We start from the raw sequence: 23070 nt of genomic DNA, 5'->3' as shown, positions 1-23070 counted from the left end.
GGAAATAAGTATTAATAACTAAATAGAACAATACCCATGTAAAGTCAGAGCAGACCTGTATGCCCTTTAAAACAGTATCTTAGTTACTGTGTAATATGAAAAATAAATACAGCTTTCAGTCTTCTTCGTAAGTTTGTAAACAAAATAGGCCTTCTGGTCATACAAGAACAAACTAATAAATTGAAGTACCTGAGTATTCTGAAAAATAGTCATCTGATGCTTGTTAGTTAAACAATACCTGAAAAATGAGAATTCCATGGCTGAAACATTTGAACCTTTTCCTTCTGGTGAGATTTTAGGGAGGAACATGGATTTCTGAACCGTTGATGAAGCCTTGTCCTCTGACGAAGTAAGCAGCCTTTCCCTCATTTAGCCTTACTACTTGCAAAACGAATTAAAGAAGTCCTGGATGCAATCATTGATGAAAGACAGTCTGGCTTCATGAGGAACAGACATATTTCTAACAATGTCAGACTAGTATTAGACATACTTGACTACTCAGACCTAATAACCGAGGATAGCTTCATATTATTTTTAGATTTTTATAAAGCATTTGACACAGTAGAGCATCAGTTCCTCTTCCACTCCCTTGTGAGACTTGGCTTTGGGGATTTTTTCTGTAAGGCTATTAAGACTCTCTATGAAAATGGTAACAGCTCTATCAAATTGAAATATGGCACCTCACCTAGATTTGAGTTAAAGAGAGGAATTAGGCAAGGTTGTCCAATCTCTCCGTACATGTTTTTATTAATCATCCAACTTCTTGCAAATTATTTAAATAATATTCCTGTACAAGGTATTTCCATAGCTGGTAAAGAAATTATTATAAGCCAGCTGGCTGACGATACTACACTTTTTCTGAAAGACGCTAACCAAATTCCCATATTGATCAATGTGATACAATCCTTTTCCAAAGCATCTGGTATATCTTAACATTAATAAATGTGAACTCATAGCTGTCAAAGATTGTGTGACACCTTCATATTATGGTATTCCAGTAAAAGAAGAACTTACATATTTAGGCATATCCATTACAAAGGATCAGATGTCTAGAGGCTTACTAAATATTAACCCTCTTATTAAAAACCCCCAGAAGAAGCTAAATCAATGGCTAAAGAGGGACTTATCTTTAAAAGGTAGAGTCATAATAACCAAGGCTGAAGGTATCTCTAGACTAACATATGGCACTATATCTTTATATCTTGACAGTAAAATAAGCAAGGAGATAGACCAGATGCTTTTCAACTTTCTGTGGAGAAACCGTACCCATTACATTAGGAAAACTGTTGTAATGAACACTTATGAGAATGGTGGGCTGAATTTTCTGGACTTTACTACCTTAAATAATACTTTTAAGATCAAATCAAATGTATTTGTCACATACACATGGTTAGCAGGTGTTAATGCAAGTGTAGCGAAATGCTTGTGCTTCAAGTTCCGACCATGCAGTAATATAGTGCAAAGGAATGAATACGAATATGTACATAAAAATATATGGATGAGTGATGGCCGAACGGCATAGGCAAGATGCAGTAGATGGTACAGGGCACAGTATATACATATGAGATGAGCAATGTAGGGTATGAAAACATTATATGAAGTGGCATTGTTTAAAGTGGCTAGTGATACATTACATCAAGATGGCAAGATGCAGTAGATGGTATAGAGTACAGTATATACATATGAGATGAGTAATGTAGGGTATGAAAACATTATATGAAGTGGCATTGTTTAAAGGGGCTAGCGATACATTTAATTACATCAAGATGGCAAGATGCAGTAGATGGTATAGCGTACAGTATATACATATGAGATGAGTAATGTAGGGTAAGTAAACATTATATAATATAAAGTGGCTAGTGATAAATTGTTTACATAAATTTTTCCATTTTAAAGTGGCTGGAGTTGAGTCAGTATGTTGGCAGCAGCCACTCAATGTTAGTGATGGCTGTTTAACAGTCTGATGGCCTTGAGATAGAAGCTGTTTTTCAGTCTCTCGGTCCCCGCTTTGATGCACCTGTACTGACCTCGCCTTCTGGATGATAGCGGGGTGGACAGGCAGTGGATCGGGTGGTTGTTGTCCTTGATGATCTTTTTGGCCTTCCTGTGACATCGGGTGGTGTAGGTGTCCTGGAGGGCAGGTAGTTTGCACCCGGTGATGTGTTGTGCAGACCACACTACCCTCTGGAGAGCCTTCCGGTTATGGGCGGAGCAGCTGCCGTACCAGGCGGTGATACAGCCCGACAGGATGCTCTCGATTGTGCATCTGTAAAAGTTTGTGAGTGTTTTTGGTGACAAGACAAATTTCTTCAACCTCCTGAGGTTGAAGAGGCGCTGCTGCGCCTTCTTCACCACGCTGTCTGTGTGGGTGGACCATTTCAGTTTGTCTGTGATGTGTACGCCGAGGAACTTAAAACTCTCCACCCTCTCCACTACTGTCCCGTCAATGTAGATAGGGTGCTGCTCCCTCTGCTGTTTCCTGAAGTCCACGATCATCTCCTTTGTTTTGTTGACATTGAGTGTGAGGTTATTTTCCTGAAACCACACTCCGAGGGCCCTCACCTCCTCCCTGTAGGCCGTCTCGTCGTTGTTGTTGATCAAGCCTACCACTGTAGTGTCGTCTGCAAACTTGATGATTGAGTTGGAGGCGTGCAATGCCACGCAGTCGTGGGTGAACAGGCAGTACAGGAGAGGGCTGAGAACGCACCCTTGTGGGGACCCAGTGTTGAGGATCAGCGGGGTGGAGATGTTGTTACCTACCCTCACCACCTGGGGGCGGCCCGTCAGGAAGTCCAGGACCCAGTTGCACAGGGCAGGGTCGAGCCCAGGGTCTCGAGCTTAATGACGTGTTTGGAGGGTACTATGGTGTTAAATGCTGAGCTGTAATCAATGAACAGCATTCTTACATAGGTATTCCTCTTGTCCAGATGGGTTAGGGCAGTGTGCAGTGTGATGGCGATTGCGTCGTCTGTGGACCTATAAGCAAATTGGCGTGGGTCTAGGGTGTCAGGTAGGGTGGAGGTGATATGGTCCTTGACTAGTCTCTCAAAGCACTTCATGATGATGGAAGTGAGTACAATAAACAAAATACTGCATAGTTTCCTAGGAACGCGAAGCGAGGCGGCCATCTCTGTCGGGTGCTGGAAGTGGTCAATTGGATAAAACAATTCCTAAGAAGACCCACTTCTATATGGAATTGTATTCCTCATCATGTCTTCTCTACTTTTGGTGGCCTTAACTTCATCTTGTTTTGCAATTATAATATTGACAAAGTTCCAGTGAAACTTTCTGCTTTTCATCGGCAGGTTTTCTTGTCTTGGTCCTTAATTTATAAACACAATTTTTCTCCACACAGATATTATATATGGAATAATCGGGATATGTTGTATAAAAATACTTATTTGTTTTTAGAATATTGGTTAACGGGTAAATAATATCCTATTGGTGAGCCGACTGGTAAATAATATCCTATTGGTGAGCCGACGGGTAAATAATATCCTATTGGTGAGCCGACTGGTAAATAATATCCTATTGGTGAGCCGACTGGTAAATAATATCCTATTGGTGAGCCGACTGGTAAATAATATCCTATTGGTGAGCCGACTGGTAAATAATATCCTATTGGTGAGCCGACTGGTTAATAATATCCTATTGGTGAGCCGACTGGTAAATAATATCCTATTGGTGAGCCGACTGTTAAATAATATCCTATTGGTGAGCCGACTGGTAAATAATATCCTATTGGTGAGCCGACTGGTAAATAATATCCTATTGGTGAGCCGACTGGTTAATAATATCCTATTGGTGAGCCGACTGGTAAATAATATCCTATTGGTGAGCCGACTGGTAAATAATATCCTATTGGTGAGCCGACTGGTAAATAATATCCTATTGGTGAGCCGACTGGTAAATAATATCCTATTGGTGAGCCGACTGGTAAATAATATCCTATTGGTGAGCCGACTGGTAAATAATATCCTATTGGTGAGCCGACTGGTAAATAATATCCTATTGGTGAGCCGACTGGTAAATAATATCCTATTGGTGAGCCGACTGGTTAATAATATCCTATTGGTGAGCCGACAGGTTAATAATATCCTATTGGTGAGCCGACTGGTTAATAATATCCTATTGGTGAGCCGACTGGTTAATAATATCCTATTGGTGAGCCGACTGGTAAATAATATCCTATTGGTGAGCCGACTGGTAAATAATATCCTATTGGTGAGCCAACTGGTAAATAATATCCTATTGGTGAGCCGACTGGTAAATAATATCCTATTGGTGAGCCGACTGGTTAATAATATCCTATTGGTGAGCCAACTGGTAAATAATATCCTATTGGTGAGCCGACTGGTAAATAATATCCTATTGGTGAGCCGACTGGTTAATAATATCCTATTGGTGAGCCGACTGGTAAATAATATCCTATTGGTGAGCCGACTGGTAAATAATATCTTATTGGTGAGCCGACTGGTAAATAATATCCTATTGGTGAGCCAACTGGTAAATGCAGAGGGTCTTTTACTCAGTTATAAGGAATTCTTATCACTTTACAAGGTCCCTGTAACACCTAAAGATTTTGCCATTGTTTTAGATGCCATTCCCTCAGGTGTTGCTCTGTTATTCAGGAACATGTCAAGACCTGACCCTCAGAGCCTACCTTCCATTGACCCTGTTGACTCATCAGTAGGACAGATTTGTTTCTCTTTTGGTCCATTCAACAACAGAGCGATACGAACCTTGTTTCAGCAGGATGTTGTATCTATCTATACCTTATGTCATGCCTTATTGGAATGGATTTATTGATAATATCTGTTGGAAAAAAGTTTGGATGTTGCCACACACATACCTACTATTCACAAAATGAAGGAAGTTTCCTTTAAAATGATTCATAAATATTATCCTGCCAACCACTATATGAAGAAGTTTAAGGAAAACATCAACTCAAAGTGCTCCTTTTGTAATGACCACCCAGAGACAGTGTTGCATCTTTTTGGGGATTGTATTCATGTAAGAAAACTGGCAAGACATCAGTAGATTTATCATTGAACACATTTATGAAGGTCTTACACTATTGTGGAGAGATGTTACTGCTTGGATTCTTTACCTACGATATGAATAAGATGAAACATTTTTATTTAATTAATTTCATTATTCTTTTGGCCAAATTTCATATTCACAAATGTAAATTTACTAACAAAAAAACACATTTTCTTTCCGTACAAAAAGAAATTGAACTGTATTTTAAGACAATTAAATACTCTACTAACAAAAAAGCTGTTAGAATTATAAGTGTATGTATTAAGGTCTTTGTGTAATGTGATATTGTACCCCCTAGCCCAATTGTCCATTGTATATAATCTATATATACGTGTGTTCCCTCATGTACTCTCTGTATTGATTTGTTGTTAATTAGTAATAAAACCTTGGAGTGTGCTGTCTGTTTCACCACCATAGATAGTAGGTTACTTGGCTGCTACGTTGTTTTGGACACTTTTTTCCTCACTGTGTTCCGGGCCCTCTCGATTTACAAATTAAGCACTACTATATCGTAAAAATGCATGAAATATATATATATATTTTTTTTTTTTGGGGGGGGGGGTCTCAATTTAAGGTTAGCAGTGAGGTTAAAGTTAGTTTAAAATCACATTTGAAAGAGATAGATAGTAGAAATGGTCGGGGATTATAACTTCGTAGCTGTGGTATCTCGTGACGACCCCACCCCATGGGAGACTGCGTGACGTCACCGACCACGCTCCCCTGTGCATTTCCCTTCGTCTCCCGGTAGAGTGTGCAAGTGTCCCACACTTACAGATATATATATATATATATATATATATATATATATATATAGTATATCTGTAAGGTTTACACCTGTTGTATTCCGCGCTAGTATATCTGGGGTGTATTCATTACGCCGATTCTGTTGCAAAATGTTGTCTGTTGCGAAACCGATTACATGCAACGGTAGGTCCCTTTCTGTTTCGCCCTGTTCTCTGTTTGCTTCCGTCTGGTTCTTAAACGATAAACGGTAATGAATAAGCCCTGGCCCGAAAATAAAATAAAAGGAGAAGCTTTGGAGTTCCAACTGTGTTGCATGCTTTTATTAATCTCTTGATTTTTAGTTTAGATTTTGGATGCCTTTGTAAAATTAACCTTAATCAGGTCTCTAGACATATCCTACTAATCTAGGCGTCTATTTTATTAGGATTGTATATTATATTCGTTTTAGACCTGGACCTAGAGTACCTGCTTTATAATCCTTCAGTCTGCTTGGACTATTCCTTCCCAATCACTACTGATTGGTGTCCGCCAGGAGGCAGCGCGTCGGTTTACTAGTGTAACATTAACCTTTGGCAGGACTGAAAGCAAACTGAAAGGAATATCCTCCACACACAGGAACTGCACATTTCGCCTAATCTATTTTCAAAATCCGAGGCATAACATTTCTTCCTATCGACATTTTGTTCTTAAAGATAAAATATTTCGTTCACTTTATACAAAATACGATTAACTTTTCTTTTTTTTTTCGATTAGAAAGTTCTCGATTAGAAATGGATGTTCAGAAGTATTTGCTACGCATTGGGTACGAGGGACCTGCTTTGCCAACGCCGACCTTGGACGCGCTCCAGCGTGTACACCGCTGTCATCTGAGGACTGTCCCGTTCGAGAATCTCACCGTCCACAGCGGGGGGCGCGTACGACTCGACCTCCCGCACCTCTATGATAAAATCGTTAACCACCGCCGCGGAGGGTTCTGCTTCGAGAATAACGGTCTGTTCTCCTGGCTTCTGTCAGAAATGGGATTTGAGGTCAACATCCTAGCGGGACAAGTGAGAAACGCCATCACAGGGTTGTATGGCCCGCCGTTCGACCACTTCATCTCGATGGTGACGCTCGAGGGGCATCGGTGGCTGTGTGACGTGGCATTTGGTGGATCAGGGTTCGAGTTCCCCATGTCCTTAGAGACGGAAGAACCTCAGAAGCAGGGCCACAGAGTGTACAGGATCAGACAAGCGGGAGAGATGCACTTTCTGGAGTGGCAAGATGAAGAGAGAGAAACTGGGCTCTGGACTGAGCTATACAAGTTCACTCTGGACACAAGACACAGAGGAGACTTCATAGAGATGTGTGACTACCATCAGAGCTCCCCTAGCTCCATCTTCTTCTGTAAGTCTCTCTGCTCCATCCTGAAGCCTACCGGGAGGCTCACCTACATAGGCCATAAACTCATCACCACCCAGTTTCCCTCAGATGAAGCTGGGACTGTGACTAAAACCACCAGAGAGCTGACTGATGAAGAGATAGCTGACATACTAAAGGAGGAGTTTGGAATAATGCTGGAATCTCAACTTGTCCCAAAGGATGAAACTATCACACCACCCCTCTACATTTTTTAAAATGTATTTTTTCTTCTTCATGATAAACAACAAGACAGAAACAAATTGTCAGTTTGATTTAATAAATTAATATACATACACTTAAGATGTACAATGGTCATTGCATTAATCCAAATCTGTCCAATTTCAGACAAGTCTGCATCCAAAGTATTTACATATGTACAATCCTCAGGCTGCACTTAACACTTAGCAAGGCATGAACATGACGGGGAGAGGGGGAGAGAGGGAGAGGGGGGGGGGAAAGAGAGAGGAGAGAGAGAGAGAAAGAGAGAGAGAGGGGGGGAGAGAGAGAGAGAGGGGTGGGGAGAGAGAGAGGACACGAGATGGGTGGTTTCCAAAAGTACATTTGACTACTCTGGGATAGAGTTAGGCGGCGGGACAGAGCTGGTTCCCCTAGCCTTGCGTTCGTAGTTGACAAGCCGCTGGCCAACCAGGTACCTGCAGGAAGGCAAAGAGGGCACGGGGGTTAAAAAACAGTCACATGTCAATCACAATACTAGAGCATTTACCTAGTTTGTGTGTCAGCTGCAGATCAAGACCTTGAATAGTTCAAATGAGGTGTGGAAGTGCTGGGCTGGAACAAAAGCCTGCATATCCTGACACTCCCTGGGATCAGGGTTGTACTATCGCTGAACAAGGAGCTTTGAAGGAACAGGCCAGGTATGGAGATAGGGGTGGGTGCTTACTTGTCGTTCTTGATGTGTTCATAAAGGCGTTTGAACTGTCGTATCTGGAAGGAGAGGATGCCGATGATGGACACTACCATCAGGAGGAATGGGTAGATCCTCCTCTGTATCAGAATCTGCATCTCTGGGGTCATACCTGACAGACCTGACAGACCTGCCACACCAGGAGGGGTACAGATCTATTAGTAGAGTTATATCTGGAGTCACAACAGGAGGGGTACAGATCTATTAGTAGAGTTATATCTGGAGTCACACCAGGAGGGGTACAGATCTATTAGTAGAGTTATATCTGGAGTCACACCAGGAGGGGTACAGATCTATTAGTAGAGTTATATCTGGAGTCACACCAGGAGGGTAACAGATCTATTAGTAGAGTTATATCTGGAGTCACACCAGGAGGGTAACAGATCTATTAGTAGAGTTATATCTGGAGTCACACCAGGAGGGGTACAGATCTATTAGTAGAGTTATATCTGGAGTCACACCAGGAGGGTAACAGATCTATTAGTAGAGTTATATCTGGAGTCACACCAGGAGGGGTACAGATCTATTAGTAGAGTTATATCTGGAGTCACACCAGGAGGGGTACAGATCTATTAGTAGAGTTATATCTGGAGTCACACCAGGAGGGTAACAGATCTATTAGTAGAGTTATATCTGGAGTCACACCAGGAGGGGTACAGATCTATTAGTAGAGTTATATCTGGAGTCACACCAGGAGGGTAACAGATCTATTAGTAGAGTTATATCTGGAGTCACACCAGGAGGGGTACAGATCTATTAGTAGAGTTATATCTGGAGTCACACCAGGAGGGTAACAGATCTATTAGTAGAGTTATATCTGGAGTCACACCAGGAGGGGTACAGATCTATTAGTAGAGTTATATCTGGAGTCACACCAGGAGGGGTACAGATCTATTAGTAGAGTTAGAGCTAAACACTTCATACTCACCCACAAGTGTGCATGCAAACACTTCCCATGAATATGCACGCAAACAAACAAACACGTGCACACACACACTGCACACACGCACTGTTGACTGACCTACGGCAGGAACGACCCCGGCTGCTACGACGTAGGGGACACACAGGGACAGCAGCAGCACCGAGATGACAGGGGCAGCCAGCTTACAGATGATGAAATGGAGGTCGATGTTCCTGATGCCGTTAGCATACACCTGACAGGAGGAGAGGTGGCGATGTTACCCCTCGCTGGTCACTTTACACAGGGTCAAAATGTATTGTTCACGTAGGGGGAAAAGGTATTTGTCACAAGTGCTGAATACAACAGGTGTAGTAACCTTACAGTGAAATGCTGAATACAACAGGTGTAGTACCTTACAGTGAAATGCCGAATACAACAGGTGTAGACCTTACAGTGAAGTGCTGAATACAACAGGTGTAGACCTTACAGTGAAATGCCGAATACAACAGGTGTAGACCTTACAGTGAAATGCTGAATACAACAGGTGTATTAGACCTTACAGTGAAATGCCGAATACAACAGGTGTAGTAGACCTTACAGTGAAATGCTGAATACAACAGGTGTAGTAGACCTTACAGTGAAATGCTGAATACAACAGGTGTATTAGACCTTACAGTGAAATGCTGAATACAACAGGTGTAGACCTTACAGTGAAATGTTTACTTACAAGCCCTTATCCAACAATGCAGTTAGGAATATATTTACAAAATAAACTAAAGTGAAAAAAATAAGTAACAGAAGAAAATGTCATAACAATAACGAGGTTATATACAGGGGAACCGGTACAGAGTCAATGTGGAGGCTATATACAGGGTGTTACGGTACAGAGTCAATGTGGAGGCTATATACAGGGGGTACTGGTACAGAGTCAATGTGGAGGCTATATACAGGGTGTTACGGTACAGAGTCAATGTGGAGGTTATATACAGGGTGTTACGGTACAGAGTCAATGTGGAGGCTATATACAGGGGAACCGGTACAGAGTCAATGTGGAGGTTATATACAGGGTGTTACGGTACAGAGTCAATGTGGAGGCTATATACAGGGGGTACTGGTACAGAGTCAATGTGGAGGCTATATACAGGGGGTTACGGTACAGAGTCAATGTGGAGGCTATATACAGGGGGTTACGGTACAGAGTCAATGTGGAGGCTATATACAGGGGAACCGGTACAGAGTCAATGTGGAGGTTATATACAGGGGAACCGGTACAGAGTCAATGTGGAGGTTATATACAGGGGGTACTGGTACAGAGTCAATGTGGAGGCTATATACAGGGGGAACCGGTACAGAGTCAATGTGGAGGCTATATACAGGGGGTACCGGTACAGAGTCAATGTGGAGGTTATATACAGGGGGAACCGGTACAGAGTCAATGTGGAGGCTATATACAGGGGGAACCGGTACAGAGTCAATGTGGAGGTTATATACAGGGGAACCGGTACAGAGTCAATGTGGAGGTTATATACAGGGGAACCGGTACAGAGTCAATGTGGAGGCTATATACAGGGGAACCGGTACAGAGTCAATGTGGAGGCTATATACAGGGGAACCGGTACAGAGTCAATGTGGAGGTTATATACAGGGGAACCGGTACAGAGTCAATGTGGAGGCTATATACAGGGAGTACTGGTACAGAGTCAACGTGGAGGCTATATACAGGGAGTACTGGTACAGAGTCAACGTGGAGGCTATATACAGGGAGTACTGGTACAGAGTCAACGTGGAGACTATATACAGGGGGTACTGGTACAGAGTCAATGTGGAGGTTATATACAGGGGGAACCGGTACAGAGTCAATGTGGAGGTTATATACAGGGGAACCGGTACAGAGTCAATGTGGAGGTTATATACAGGGTGTTACGGTACAGAGTCAATGTGGAGGCTATATACAGGGGGTACTGGTACAGAGTCAATGTGGAGACTCTATACAGGGGGTACTGGTACAGAGTCAATGTGGAGGTTATATACAGGGGAACCGGTACAGAGTCAATGTGGAGGTTATATACAGGGGAACCGGTACAGAGTCAATGTGGAGGCTATATACAGGGGGTACTGGTACAGAGTCAATGTGGAGACTTTATACAGGGGAACCGGTACAGAGTCAATGTGGAGGCTATATACAGGGGGTACTGGTACAGAGTCAATGTGGAGGCTATATACAGGGGGTACTGGTACAGAGTCAATGTGGAGACTATATACAGGGGAACCGGTACAGAGTCAATGTGGAGGCTATATACAGGGGGTACTGGTACAGAGTCAATGTGGAGGCTATATACAGGGGGTACTGGTACAGAGTCAATGTGGAGGCTATATACAGGGGGAACCGGTACAGAGTCAATGTGGAGGCTATATACAGGGGGTACCGGTACAGAGTCAATGTGGAGGCTATATACAGGGGGTACCGGTACAGAGTCAATGTGGAGGCTATATACAGGGGGTACCGGTACAGAGTCAATGTGGAGGCTATATACAGGGGGTACCGGTACAGAGTCAACGTGGAGGCTATATACAGGGGGTACCGGTACAGAGTCAATGTGGAGGCTATATACAGGGGGAACCGGTACAGAGTCAATGTGGAGGCTATATACAGGGGGAACCGGTACAGAGTCAATGTGGAGGTTATATACAGGGGGAACCGGTACAGAGTCAATGTGGAGACTATATACAGGGGGGTACTGGTACAGAGTCAATGTGGAGGCTATATACAGGGGGAACCGGTACAGAGTCAATGTGGAGACTATATACAGGGAGTACTGGTACAGAGTCAATGTGGAGGCTATATACAGGGGGAACCGGTACAGAGTCAATGTGGAGGCTATATACAGGGGGTACCGGTACCGAGTCAATGTGGAGACTATATACAGGGGGTACTGGTACAGAGTCAATGTGGAGACTATATACAGGGAGTACTGGTACAGAGTCAATGTGGAGGTTATATACAGGGGGTACCGGTACCGAGTCAATGTGGAGACTATATACAGGGGGAACCGGTACCGAGTCAATGTGCAGGGGACAGGTTAGTCAAGGTCATTTGTAAAGTGACTATGCATAGATTATGAACAGCGAGTAGCAGCAGTGTACAAACAAATGTAAATAGTCCGGGTGGCCATTTGATTAATTGTTCAGGAGTCTTATGGCTTGGGGGTAGAAGCTGTTAAGGAGCCTCTTGGACCTAGACTTGGGGCTTAGGTACCGCTTGCCGTGGGGTAGCAGAGAGAACAGTCTATGACTAGGGTCACTGGAGTCTTCGAAAAAAGATTGGGCCTTCCTCGACACCGCCTGGTATAGAGGTCCTGGATATCAGGAAGCTTGGCCCCAGTGATGTACTGGGCCCTACGCACTACCCTCTGTAGCACCTTACGGTCAGAGGCCGAACAATTCAATTAGTCACAACGGAAAGAGTTGGTCAAACTTCGTGTGAGATTGATCATTGTATAAGGGATAATGGCGTGGTGTAGGGTAACACACCTGCTCTATGACTGTCTTCAGCCACCACTGTGGACCCATGAGGGTGATGGCAGCGATGATTTTGGCATGGAGCACCCCCAGAGCCCAGTCCTACACACAATATAAAAAAACTGTGACCTTTCCTATCACACACACACCACACACACACAAAAGATACCATATAAAAAAAACTGTGACCTTTCCTATCACACAGACACACAAAAGATACCATATAAAAAAAACAGTGACCTTTACTATTACACACACACAGTACCTGCCAGGGGTAGAAGAGAGGCGTCTGGTCCAGAGGAACACGTAGGGGAGCAACGATGACCAGTTCAAACAGCAGGCCCAGTAGTAGAGGGATAACACCAGCCACCAGCAACGCTACTACCAGGGTCTTCAGAATCTACACACACACACACACACACACACACACACACACACACACACACACCAAAGGTAAGACATGATTGGATGTTGAAATATAAATGATAATGGCATGAAGATCTTGACCCTGGACATACAGCCACCTCCATAACCAGTACAGCCTACTACAGTCCATCTTCCTCTATACATAACTAGTACAGCCCACTACAGTCCATCTTCCTCTATACATAACCAGTACAGCCTACTACAGTCCATCTTCCTCTATACATAACCAGTACAGCCTACTACAGTCCATCTTCCTCTATACATAACTAGTACAGCCTACTACAGTCCATCTTCCTCTATACATAACCAGTACAGCCTACTACAGTCCATCTTCCTCTATACATAACCAGTACAGCCTACTACAGTCCATCTTCCTCTATACATAACCAGTACAGCCTACTACAGTCCATCTTCCTCTATACATAACCAGTACAGCCTACTACAGTCCATCTTCCTCTATACATAACCAGTACAGCCTACTACAGTCCATCTTCCTCTATACATAACCAGTACAGCCTACTACAGTCCATCTTCCTCTATACATAACCAGTACAGCCTACTACAGTCCATCTTCCTCTATACATAACCAGTACAGCCTACTACAGTCCATCTTCCTCTATACATAACCAGTACAGCCTACTACAGTCCATCTTCCTCTATACATAACCAGTACAGCCTACTACAGTCCATCTTCCTCTATACATAACCAGTACAGCCTACTACAGTCCATCTTCCTCTATACATAACCAGTACAGCCTACTACAGTCCATCTTCCTCTATACATAACCAGTACAGCCTACTACAGTCCATCTTCCTCTATACATAACTAGTACAGCCTACTACAGTCCATCTTCCTCTATACATAACCAGTACAGCCTACTACAGTCCATCTTCCTCTATACATAACCAGTACAGCCTACTACAGTCCATCTTCCTCTATACATAACCAGTACAGCCTACTACAGTCCATCTTCCTCTATACATAACTAGTACAGCCTACTACAGTCCATCTTCCTCTATACATAACCAGTACAGCCTACTACAGTCCATCTTCCTCTATACATAACCAGTACAGCCTACTACAGTCCATCTTCCTCTATACATAACTAGTACAGCCTACTACAGTCCATCTTCCTCTATACATAACCAGTACAGCCTACTACAGTCCATCTTCCTCTATACATAACCAGTACAGCCTACTACAGTCCATCTTCCTCTATACATAACCAGTACAGCCTACTACAGTCCATCTTCCTCTATACATAACCAGTACAGCCTACTACAGTCCATCTTCCTCTATACATAACCAGTACAGCCTACTACAGTCCATCTTCCTCTATACACACCTCCAGAAAAGAGGATTTGGTCATTATTAGGATCCCAATTAGCCGCTGCAAAAGCATTCGCTACTCTTCCTGGGGTCCACATGAAACAGGACATGATACATAGTACAGAATATAATTAAAGGACTGAAACACAAATCTAAAAACATCACAGTCTATATATTACTACATACAAACAATATCTAGCTGTAATACATACAGCACTACAGTGCAAATTACAATACAAGATGCATAAAATGGCTGTCTCTCTTCACAGTCCCCTTTGTGCAGTAAGGTGTTCTTTTATCTGGGTTTTTTTAAACTGTTTTTATTACTAGCCTGAGTTACCTGGGTTACCAGAGAGTTCCATGTAGTCATGGCTCTGTTTAATACTGTGTGTTCCCCAGCATCTGTTCTGGACCTGGAGACGGTGAAGAAAACTTTGGTTGCATGTCTGGTGTTGCAGTCCGAACTGTGAGCCAACTGCTTGGACAGACAGGTCGGTACCTTCAACACCTCAACACCTCACACCAAGACCAACTGTGATGCAGTCAATCTCTCCTCATCTTTGAGCTGTAACTTCCCCTCCGTGTACATTAAGTGAGATACGTGCTGCTTTGTTCTGGACCAACTGTAATTTACCTATGTCCTTCTTTGCCGCACATGACCACACAGCTAGGCAGTAGTCCAGGTGTGACAAAACTTAGGCCTGTTGGTCATGTCTGGTCGACTGAGATGTCAAGGCAGAGCAACACCCCATCACGGACAGACCTCCTCCCATTTTAGCAACCATAGAGTCGATCTGTTTTGACCATGACAGCTTGCTATCTAGGGTTACACCTAGCAGTCGTCTCCTCAATGTGCTCAATAGCCACATTATTCAACAATAGGTGTAAACAAGGTTTAGCGTTGAGGAGACGACTGCTAGGTGTCAGTCTGTTACATCTGGAGTATTTCTCTTGTCTTATCCGGTGTCCTGTGTGAATTTAAATATGCTCTCTCTAATTCTTTCTTTCTTTCTTTCTTTCTTTCTTTCTTTCTTTCTTTCTTTCTTTCTTTCTTTCTTTCTTTCTTTCTTTCTTTCTTTCTTTCTCTCTCTTTCTCTCGGAGGACCTGAGCCCTAGGACCATGCCTCAGGACTACCTGGCATGATGACTCCTTGCTGTCCCCAGTCCACCTGGCCGTGCTGCTGCTCCAGTTTCAACTGTTCTGCCTGCGGCTATGGAACCCTGACCTGTTCACCGGACGTGCTTGTTGCACCCTCGACAACTACTATGATTATTATTATTTGACCATGCTGGTCATTTATGAACATTTTAACATCTTGACCATGTTCTGTTATAATATCCACCCGGCACAGCCAGAAGAGGACTGGCCACCCCTCATAGCCTGGTTCCTCTCTAGGTTTCTTCCTAGGTTTTGGCCTTTCTAGGGAGTTTTTCCTATGGAGTTTTTCCTAGCCACCGTGCTTCTTTCACATGCATTGCTTGCTGTTTGGGGTTTTAGGCTGGGTTTCTGTACAGCACTTTGAGATATCAGCTGATGTACGAAGGGCTATATAAATACATTTGATTTGATTTGTCTCCAAAATGATGCTTTTAGTTGAGATATTTAGCGGCAGTCTATTGCTAGATACCCATCCTAAAACTGACTGGAGCTCTCCGTTGTATTTTACTGTTGAGTTGTCAGCGTACATAGACACAGAGTCGACATAGACACAGAGTCGACATAGACACAGAGTCGACATAGACACAGAGTCGACATAGACACACAGGCTTCATTTCAAGGCCGGCTGCCACACTTAACTGAATTTGCACGAGAGAGGAAAACCCTCTGGGGCCACTCTTACCATGAGGCTCCACTCCTGGACTTTGACCATGATGATGGTGCGTCCCTGGGGCATCCAGGCCAACAGCACGGTGGCACCGCGGATGGACAGCCAGCACACGTACAGACCACACGCTGCTGTATACAGCTCATGGATCTTCGAGCTGCCTGTCCAGAACGACATCAGCCATCGGCCCGCAAACACTTCACCACACACATTAAAAACAGAACCATGGCCTTTAGTGTCCTTTCCAAACATTCAGGTTAGTCATTCCAGGTGAGATTCCTTTACAACTACTCCAGTATTTAGATCAAATAAGTCCACTTATTTCCGCGCAGTTCAATTAGATTTAAAACAATACTAAGAAGGTGTGTCGATAGATGAGAGAGATTAGTGTTGGGGATGCTATTCTGAAAATATAGCTTACCAAGCTACCAATTACTTCACACTGGAAGAAGTCAAGCTACCCTTAAGAAAAATATAGTTTACTGAACTAAATGTGAGAGTTCAGTGACCAGTCGGAGGAAGACGATGCGACAGCACCCTCCTCAGGGGATTGGTACTCAGTGTAAAGGGGGATTGGTACTCAGTGTAAAGGGGGATTGGTACTCAGTGTAAAGGGGATTGGTACTCAGTGTAAAGGGGGATTGGTACTCAGTGTAAAGGGGGATTGGTACTCAGTGTAAAGGGGGATTGGTACTCAGTGTAAAGGGGGATTGGTACTCAGTGTAAAGGGGGATTGGTACTCAGTGTAAAGGGGGATTGGTACTCAGTGTAAAGGGGGATTGGTACTCAGTGTAAAGGGGATTGGTACTCAGTGTAAAGGGGATTGGTACACACCTGGGCCCACTAATTGCTTTGCGTTTTCCTCTATATAGGAGTGCCAGGAGAGGAGCTGGGTGAGGACGTCAGTGTTTCCTACCTCAGAGAAAGCATCTGTGACTGGGTACCTGTCTCTCTGTTAACCTAGGCAGGTTTTAGGTAGACAGACGCGTTCCTCCTGTAACTGTTACGTGTAGACGACAGTCTAAGACAGGTTTTAGGTAGACAGACGCGTTCCTCCTGTAACTGTTACGTGTAGACGACAGTCTAAGACAGGTTTTAGGTAGACAGACGCGTTCCTCCTGTAACTGTTATGTGTAGACGACAGTCTAAGACAGGTTTTAGGTAGACAGACGCGTTCCTCCTGTAACTGTTATGTGTAGACGACAGTCTAAGACAGGTTTTAGGTAGACAGACGCGTTCCTCCTGTAACTGTTATGTGTAGACGACAGTCTAAGACAGGTTTTAAGTAGACAGACGCGTTCCTCCTGTAACTGTTACGTGTAGACGACAGTCTAAGACAGGTTTTAGGTAGACAGACGCGTTCCTCCTGTAACTGTTACGTGTAGACGACAGTCTAAGACAGGTTTTAGGTAGACAGACGCGTTCCTCCTGTAACTGTTACGTGTAGACGACAGTCTAAGACAGGTTTTAGGTAGACAGACGCGTTCCTCCTGTAACTGTTACGTGTAGACGACAGTCTAAGACAGGTTTTAGGTAGACAGACGCGTTCCTCCTGTAACTGTTACGTGTAGACGACAGTCTAAGACAGGTTTTAAGTAGACAGACGCGTTCCTCCTGTAACTGTTATGTGTAGACGACAGTCTAAGACAGGTTTTAGGTAGACAGACGCGTTCCTCCTGTAACTGTTATGTGTAGACGACAGTCTAAGACAGGTTTTAGGTAGACAGACGCGTTCCTCCTGTAACTGTTACGTGTAGACGACAGTCTAAGACAGGTTTTAGGTAGACAGACGCGTTCCTCCTGTAACTGTTACGTGTAGACGACAGTCTAAGACAGGAGTAGCCGTCTGTTGTTTTGCATTCCCTTTTCAGCCACGGCCTTTTGGTCGACGGATTAGTTTATGTTTATTTGTTTTGTTACGCTGGTGTTTCAGCGCTGGACGTTACCTGTACTGGAGTTATTTACTCGTTCGAAAGAAGACCCGTTTAGTAAACGATACAAAAGAAAAGGAACCACAAGCACTGCCTCGGGTCTGTTCATGTCATACCTCCCACCGGTTTTAGGGTGCTTCGGACTAGCTGATCTGTTCGAGTTCATTTGAAAACAAGCTACTTTGTGATAGGTTATCATATCTAAACATATCCCTACAGAGTCAGATGTTAACACAATGTGTAATTTAGCCTATTAAACAAACAAAAAAAATAAGTTTCAACTGAGAACTAGGCCAGTCTAATGCTGAAAAAAAACTAAAAACTTGTGTGTAGTTCCAGTAGTTAGCTACATGTAAAAAAATAAGTTATTCATTACTGAAAACACTACCAAGATTTCCGTGGAGGCTGGTGGGAGGAGCTATAGGAGGACGGTGTCATTGTAAAGGCTGGAATGGAATAAATGGAACAGAGTCAAACATGTGGCTTCCATATCTTTGCTGTGTTTGATACCGTTCCATTCAAGCCCTTAGTGACCCCATCCTCCTATAGCTCCTCCCACCAGCCTCTACTGCAAGATTTGAATTTAGTTCAACTTCCCACTGAAAAATATAGTTAAATTACTGGTTGAACTACATGTTGTTCACGACTCCCCCAACAATGACTTAAGGTTGATGTCTCACCTGGTAATATCAGACACACCAGACTGGAAACCAGCAGGGTGACACACATGAACCCGATCAGCAAGACGATCTACAGACAGGAGAGAGACATTCAAGTGGTTACATGTCCTGAAGGGGAAGCGTAGGGGTCGGTGGTAGTGTGTAGTGTAACTGACCCTGAAGGGGAAGCGTAGGGGACGGTGGTAGTGTAACTGACCCTGAAGGGGAAGCGTAGGGGTCGGTGGTAGTGTAACTGACCCTGAAGGGGAAGCGTAGGGGACGGTGGTAGTGTAACTGACCCTGAAGGGGAAGCGTAGGGGTCGGTGGTAGTGTGTAGTGTAACTGACCCTGAAGGGGAAGCGTAGGGGTCGGTGGTAGTGTGTAGTGTAACTGACCCTGAAGGGGAAGCGTAGGGGTCGGTGGTAGTGTGTAGTGTGACTGACCCTGAAGGGGAAGCGTAGGGGACGGTGGTAGTGTAACTGACCCTGAAGGGGAAGCGTAGGGGTCGGTGGTAGTGTAACTGACCCTGAAGGGGAAGCATAGGGGTCGGTGGTAGTGTAACTGACCCTGAAGGGGAAGCGTGAGGGTCGGTGGTAGTGTGTAGTGTAACTGACCCTGAAGGGGAAGCGTGAGGGGTCGGTGGTAGTGTAACTGACCCTGAAGGGGAAGCGTAGGGGTCGGTGGTAGTGTGTAGTGTAACTGACCCTGAAGGGGAAGCGTAGGGGCCGGTGGTAGTGTAACTGACCCTGAAGGGGAAGCGTAGGGGTCGGTGGTAGTGTGTAGTGTAACTGACCCTGAAGGGGAAGCGTAGGGGTCGGTGGTAGTGTAACTGACCCTGAAGGGGAAGCGTAGGGGTCGGTGGTAGTGTAACTGACCCTGAAGGGGAAGCGTAGGGGTCGGTGGTAGTGTGTAGTGTAACTGACCCTGAAGGGGAAGCGTAGGGGTCGGTGGTAGTGTAACTGACCCTGAAGGGGAAGCGTGAGGGTCGGTGGTAGTGTAACTGACCCTGAAGGGGAAGCGTGAGGGTCGGTGGTAGTGTGTAGTGTAACTGACCCTGAAGGGGAAGCGTAGGGGTCGGTGGTAGTGTGTAGTGTAACTGACCCTGAAGGGGAAGCGTAGGGGTCGGTGGTAGTGTGTAGTGTAACTGACCCTGAAGGGGAAGCGTAGGGGTCGGTGGTAGTGTGTAGTGTAACTGACCCTGAAGGGGAAGCGTAGGGGTCGGTGGTAGTGTGTAGTGTAACTGACCCTGAAGGGGAAGCGTAGGGGTCGGTGGTAGTGTAACTGACCCTGAAGGGGAAGCGTAGGGGTCGGTGGTAGTGTAACTGACCCTGAAGGGGAAGCGTAGGGGTCGGTGGTAGTGTAACTGACCCTGAAGGGGAAGCGTAGGGGTCGGTGGTAGTGTGTAGTGTAACTGACCCTGAAGGGGAAGCGTAGGGGTCGGTGGTAGTGTAACTGACCCTGAAGGGGAAGCGTAGGGGTCGGTGGTAGTGTAACTGACCCTGAAGGGGAAGCGTAGGGGACAGTGGTAGTGTGTAGTGTGACTGACCCTGAAGGGGAAGCGTAGGGGTAGGGGTCGGTGGTAGTGTGTAGTGTAACTGACCCTGAAGGGGAAGCGTAGGGGCCGGTGGTAGTGTAACTGACCCTGAAGGGGAAGCGTAGGGGCCGGTGGTAGGGTTGGAAACCGATAGGTCCTCCCTGCTGTAGTATGGCCTGATGGGCTGCATGAAGCCCCTCCCCCACAGCAGGGGCGGGGTTAGCGTTGTTGTTGTTATGGTGACCGGGAGCAGGGTTGTTGTTGACAGGCTGGTTAGCATCATTGTCTTCCTGTTCTCCGAGCAGGTAAGAGTGGAGGTCTCTGAAAGGGGGGAGAGGAGGAGGTGAAAAGGAGAAGGTAGAGAAAGTGACCTAACAAATATATACTTCATGTTACGGGTCTGTAGCTACAATGAAAGAACACTTTGGGAGTGTGTGTATAGGTATAGTGTATAAGTGTAGTGTATAGTGTGTATAGGTGTAGTGTAGAGGTGTAGTGTATAGTGTGTAGTGTATAGTGTGCATAGGTGTAGTGTATAGTGTAAATAGGTATAGTGTATAGTGTGTATAGGTGTAGTGTGTATAGTGTATAGGTGTAGTGTATAGTGTGTATAGGTATAGTGTAGTGTATAGTGTGTATAGGTGTAGTGTATAGTGTGTATAGGTGTAGTGTATAGGTGTAGTGTATAGTGTGTATAGGTGTATAGGTATAGTGTATAAGTGTAGTGTATAGTGTGTAGTGTATAGTGTGTATAGGTATAGTGTATAGTGTGTATAGGTATAGTGTATAAGTGCAGTGTATAGTGTGTATAGGTGCAGTGTAGAGGTGTAGTGTATAGTGTGTAGTGTGTAGTGTATAGTGTGCATAGGTGTAGTGTATAGTGTAAATAGGTATAGTGTATAGTGTGTATAGGTGTATAGGTGTAGTGTATAGTGTGTATAGGTGTAGTGTATAGGTGTACAGGTATAGTGTATAGTGTGTAAAGGTGTAGTGTGTATAGTGTATAGGTGTAGTGTATAGTGTGTATAGGTATAGTGTATAGTGTGTATAGGTATAGTGTATATAGGTATAGTGTAGTGTATAGTGTATAGGTGTAGTGTATAGGTGTAGTGTATAGTGTATAGTGTGTATAGGTGTAGTGTATAGTGTGTATAGGTGTATAGTGTGTATAGGTATAGTGTATAAGTGTAGTGTATAGTGTATAGTGTGTATAGGTATAGTGTATAGTGTGTATAGGTATAGTGTAGTGTATAGGTGTAGTGTATAGTGTGTATAGGTGTAGTGTATAGGTATAGTGTATAGTGTATATAGGTGTAGTGTATAGTGTGTATAGGTGTAGTGTGTATAGGTGTAGTGTATAGGTGTAGTGTATAGTGTGTATAGGTATAGTGTATAGTGTCTATAGGTGTAGTGTATAGGTGTAGTGTATAGTGTGTTTAGGTATAGTGTGTATAGGTGTAGTGTATAGTGTGTATAGGTATAGTGTATATAGGTATAGTGTAGTGTATAGTGTATAGGTGTAGTGTATAGGTGTAGTGTATAGTGTATAGTGTGTATAGGTGTAGTGTATAGTGTGTATAGGTGTATAGTGTGTATAGGTATAGTGTATAAGTGTAGTGTATAGTGTGTAGTGTATAGTGTGTATAGGTATAGTGTATAGTGTGTATAGGTATAGTGTAGTGTATAGGTGTAGTGTATAGTGTGTATAGGTGTAGTGTATAGGTATAGTGTATAGTGTATATAGGTGTAGTGTATAGTGTGTATAGGTGTAGTGTGTATAGGTGTAGTGTATAGGTGTAGTGTATAGTGTGTATAGGTATAGTGTATAGTGTCTATAGGTGTAGTGTATAGGTGTAGTGTATAGTGTGTTTAGGTATAGTGTGTATAGGTGTAGTGTATAGTGTGTATAGGTGTAGTGTATAGTGTGTATAGGTGTAGTGTATAGGTGTAGTGTATATAGGTATAGTGTATAGTGTGTATAGGTATAGTGTAGTGTATAGTGTGTATAGGTGTAGTGTATAGGTATAGTGTATAGTGTGTATAGGTGTAGTGTATAGTGTGTATAGGTGTAGTGTATAGTGTGTAGTGTATAGTGTGTATAGGTGTAGTGTATAGGTGTAGTGTATAGTGGGTATAGTGTATAGTGTGTATAGGTATAGTGTATAAGTGTAGTGTATAGTGTGTATAGGTGTAGTGTATAGGTGTAGTGTATAGTGTGTATAGGTGTAGTGTATAGTGTGTATAGGTGTATAGTGTGTATAGGTATAGTGTATAAGTGTAGTGTATAGTGTGTAGTGTATAGTGTGTATAGGTGTAGTGTATAGTGTGTAGTGTATAGTGTGTATAGGTGTAGTGTATAGGTGTAGTGTATAGTGGGTATAGTGTATAGTGTGTATAGGTATAGTGTATAAGTGTAGTGTATAGTGTGTATAGGTGTAGTGTATAGGTGTAGTGTATAGTGTGTATAGGTGTAGTGTATAGTGTGTATAGGTGTATAGTGTGTATAGGTATACTGTATAAGTGTAGTGTATAGTGTATAGTGTGTATAGGTATAGTGTATATAGGTATAGTGTAGTGTATAGTGTGTATAGGTGTAGTGTATAGGTGTAGTGTATAGGTATAGTGTGTATAGGTATAGTGTATATAGGTGTAGTGTATAGGTGTAGTGTATAGTGTGTATAGGTATAGTGTATAGTGTGTATAGGTGTAGTGTATAGTGTGTATAGGTGGTGTATAGTGTGTATAGGTGTAGTGTATAGTGTGTATAGGTGTAGTGTATAGTGTGTATAGGTGTAGTGTATAGGTGTAGTGTATAGTGTGTATAGGTGTAG

General features: G+C 43.7%; 2 protein-coding genes across 3 annotated transcripts in view; one reads left to right on the top strand and one right to left on the bottom strand.

Annotated features, from left to right (window-relative positions):
• The first annotated feature begins 6342 nt into the window (after positions 1-6342).
• Positions 6343-7488, top strand: LOC106590589 (arylamine N-acetyltransferase, pineal gland isozyme NAT-10). The gene has a single exon (XM_014181701.2). It carries the CDS (start codon positions 6558-6560, stop codon positions 7401-7403), a length of 846 nt encoding a protein of 281 aa, XP_014037176.1. The 5' UTR covers positions 6343-6557; the 3' UTR covers positions 7404-7488.
• LOC106590587 (E3 ubiquitin-protein ligase MARCHF6) overlaps positions 7445-23070 on the bottom strand; it is a 41372-nt gene continuing 25746 nt past the window's right edge. For both annotated transcript variants that reach the window (XM_045710986.1, XM_045710984.1), the window contains 8 exons: positions 20347-20560; positions 18727-18796; positions 16131-16312; positions 12799-12933; positions 12546-12635; positions 9135-9267; positions 8090-8243; positions 7445-7841 (listed from right to left, as the gene is read on the bottom strand). In XM_045710986.1, the coding sequence (XP_045566942.1) occupies positions 7754-7841; positions 8090-8243; positions 9135-9267; positions 12546-12635; positions 12799-12933; positions 16131-16312; positions 18727-18796; positions 20347-20560 (1066 nt within the window). In that variant the 3' untranslated portion in view covers positions 7445-7753. The remainder of the gene's footprint in view (positions 7842-8089; positions 8244-9134; positions 9268-12545; positions 12636-12798; positions 12934-16130; positions 16313-18726; positions 18797-20346; positions 20561-23070) is intronic.

Source organism: Salmo salar, chromosome ssa29, assembly GCF_905237065.1.
Source record: "Salmo salar chromosome ssa29, Ssal_v3.1, whole genome shotgun sequence".
Lineage (NCBI taxonomy): Eukaryota > Metazoa > Chordata > Actinopteri > Salmoniformes > Salmonidae > Salmo > Salmo salar.
Note: the sequence above shows the minus strand (reverse complement) of the source record. Positions and strands in the feature narration are given on the sequence as shown.

Coding starts and splice junctions, on each gene's coding strand:
- LOC106590589 (XM_014181701.2), top strand. CDS start 6,558: ATGGATGTTCAGAAGTATTTGCTACGCATTGGGTACGAGGGACCTGCT.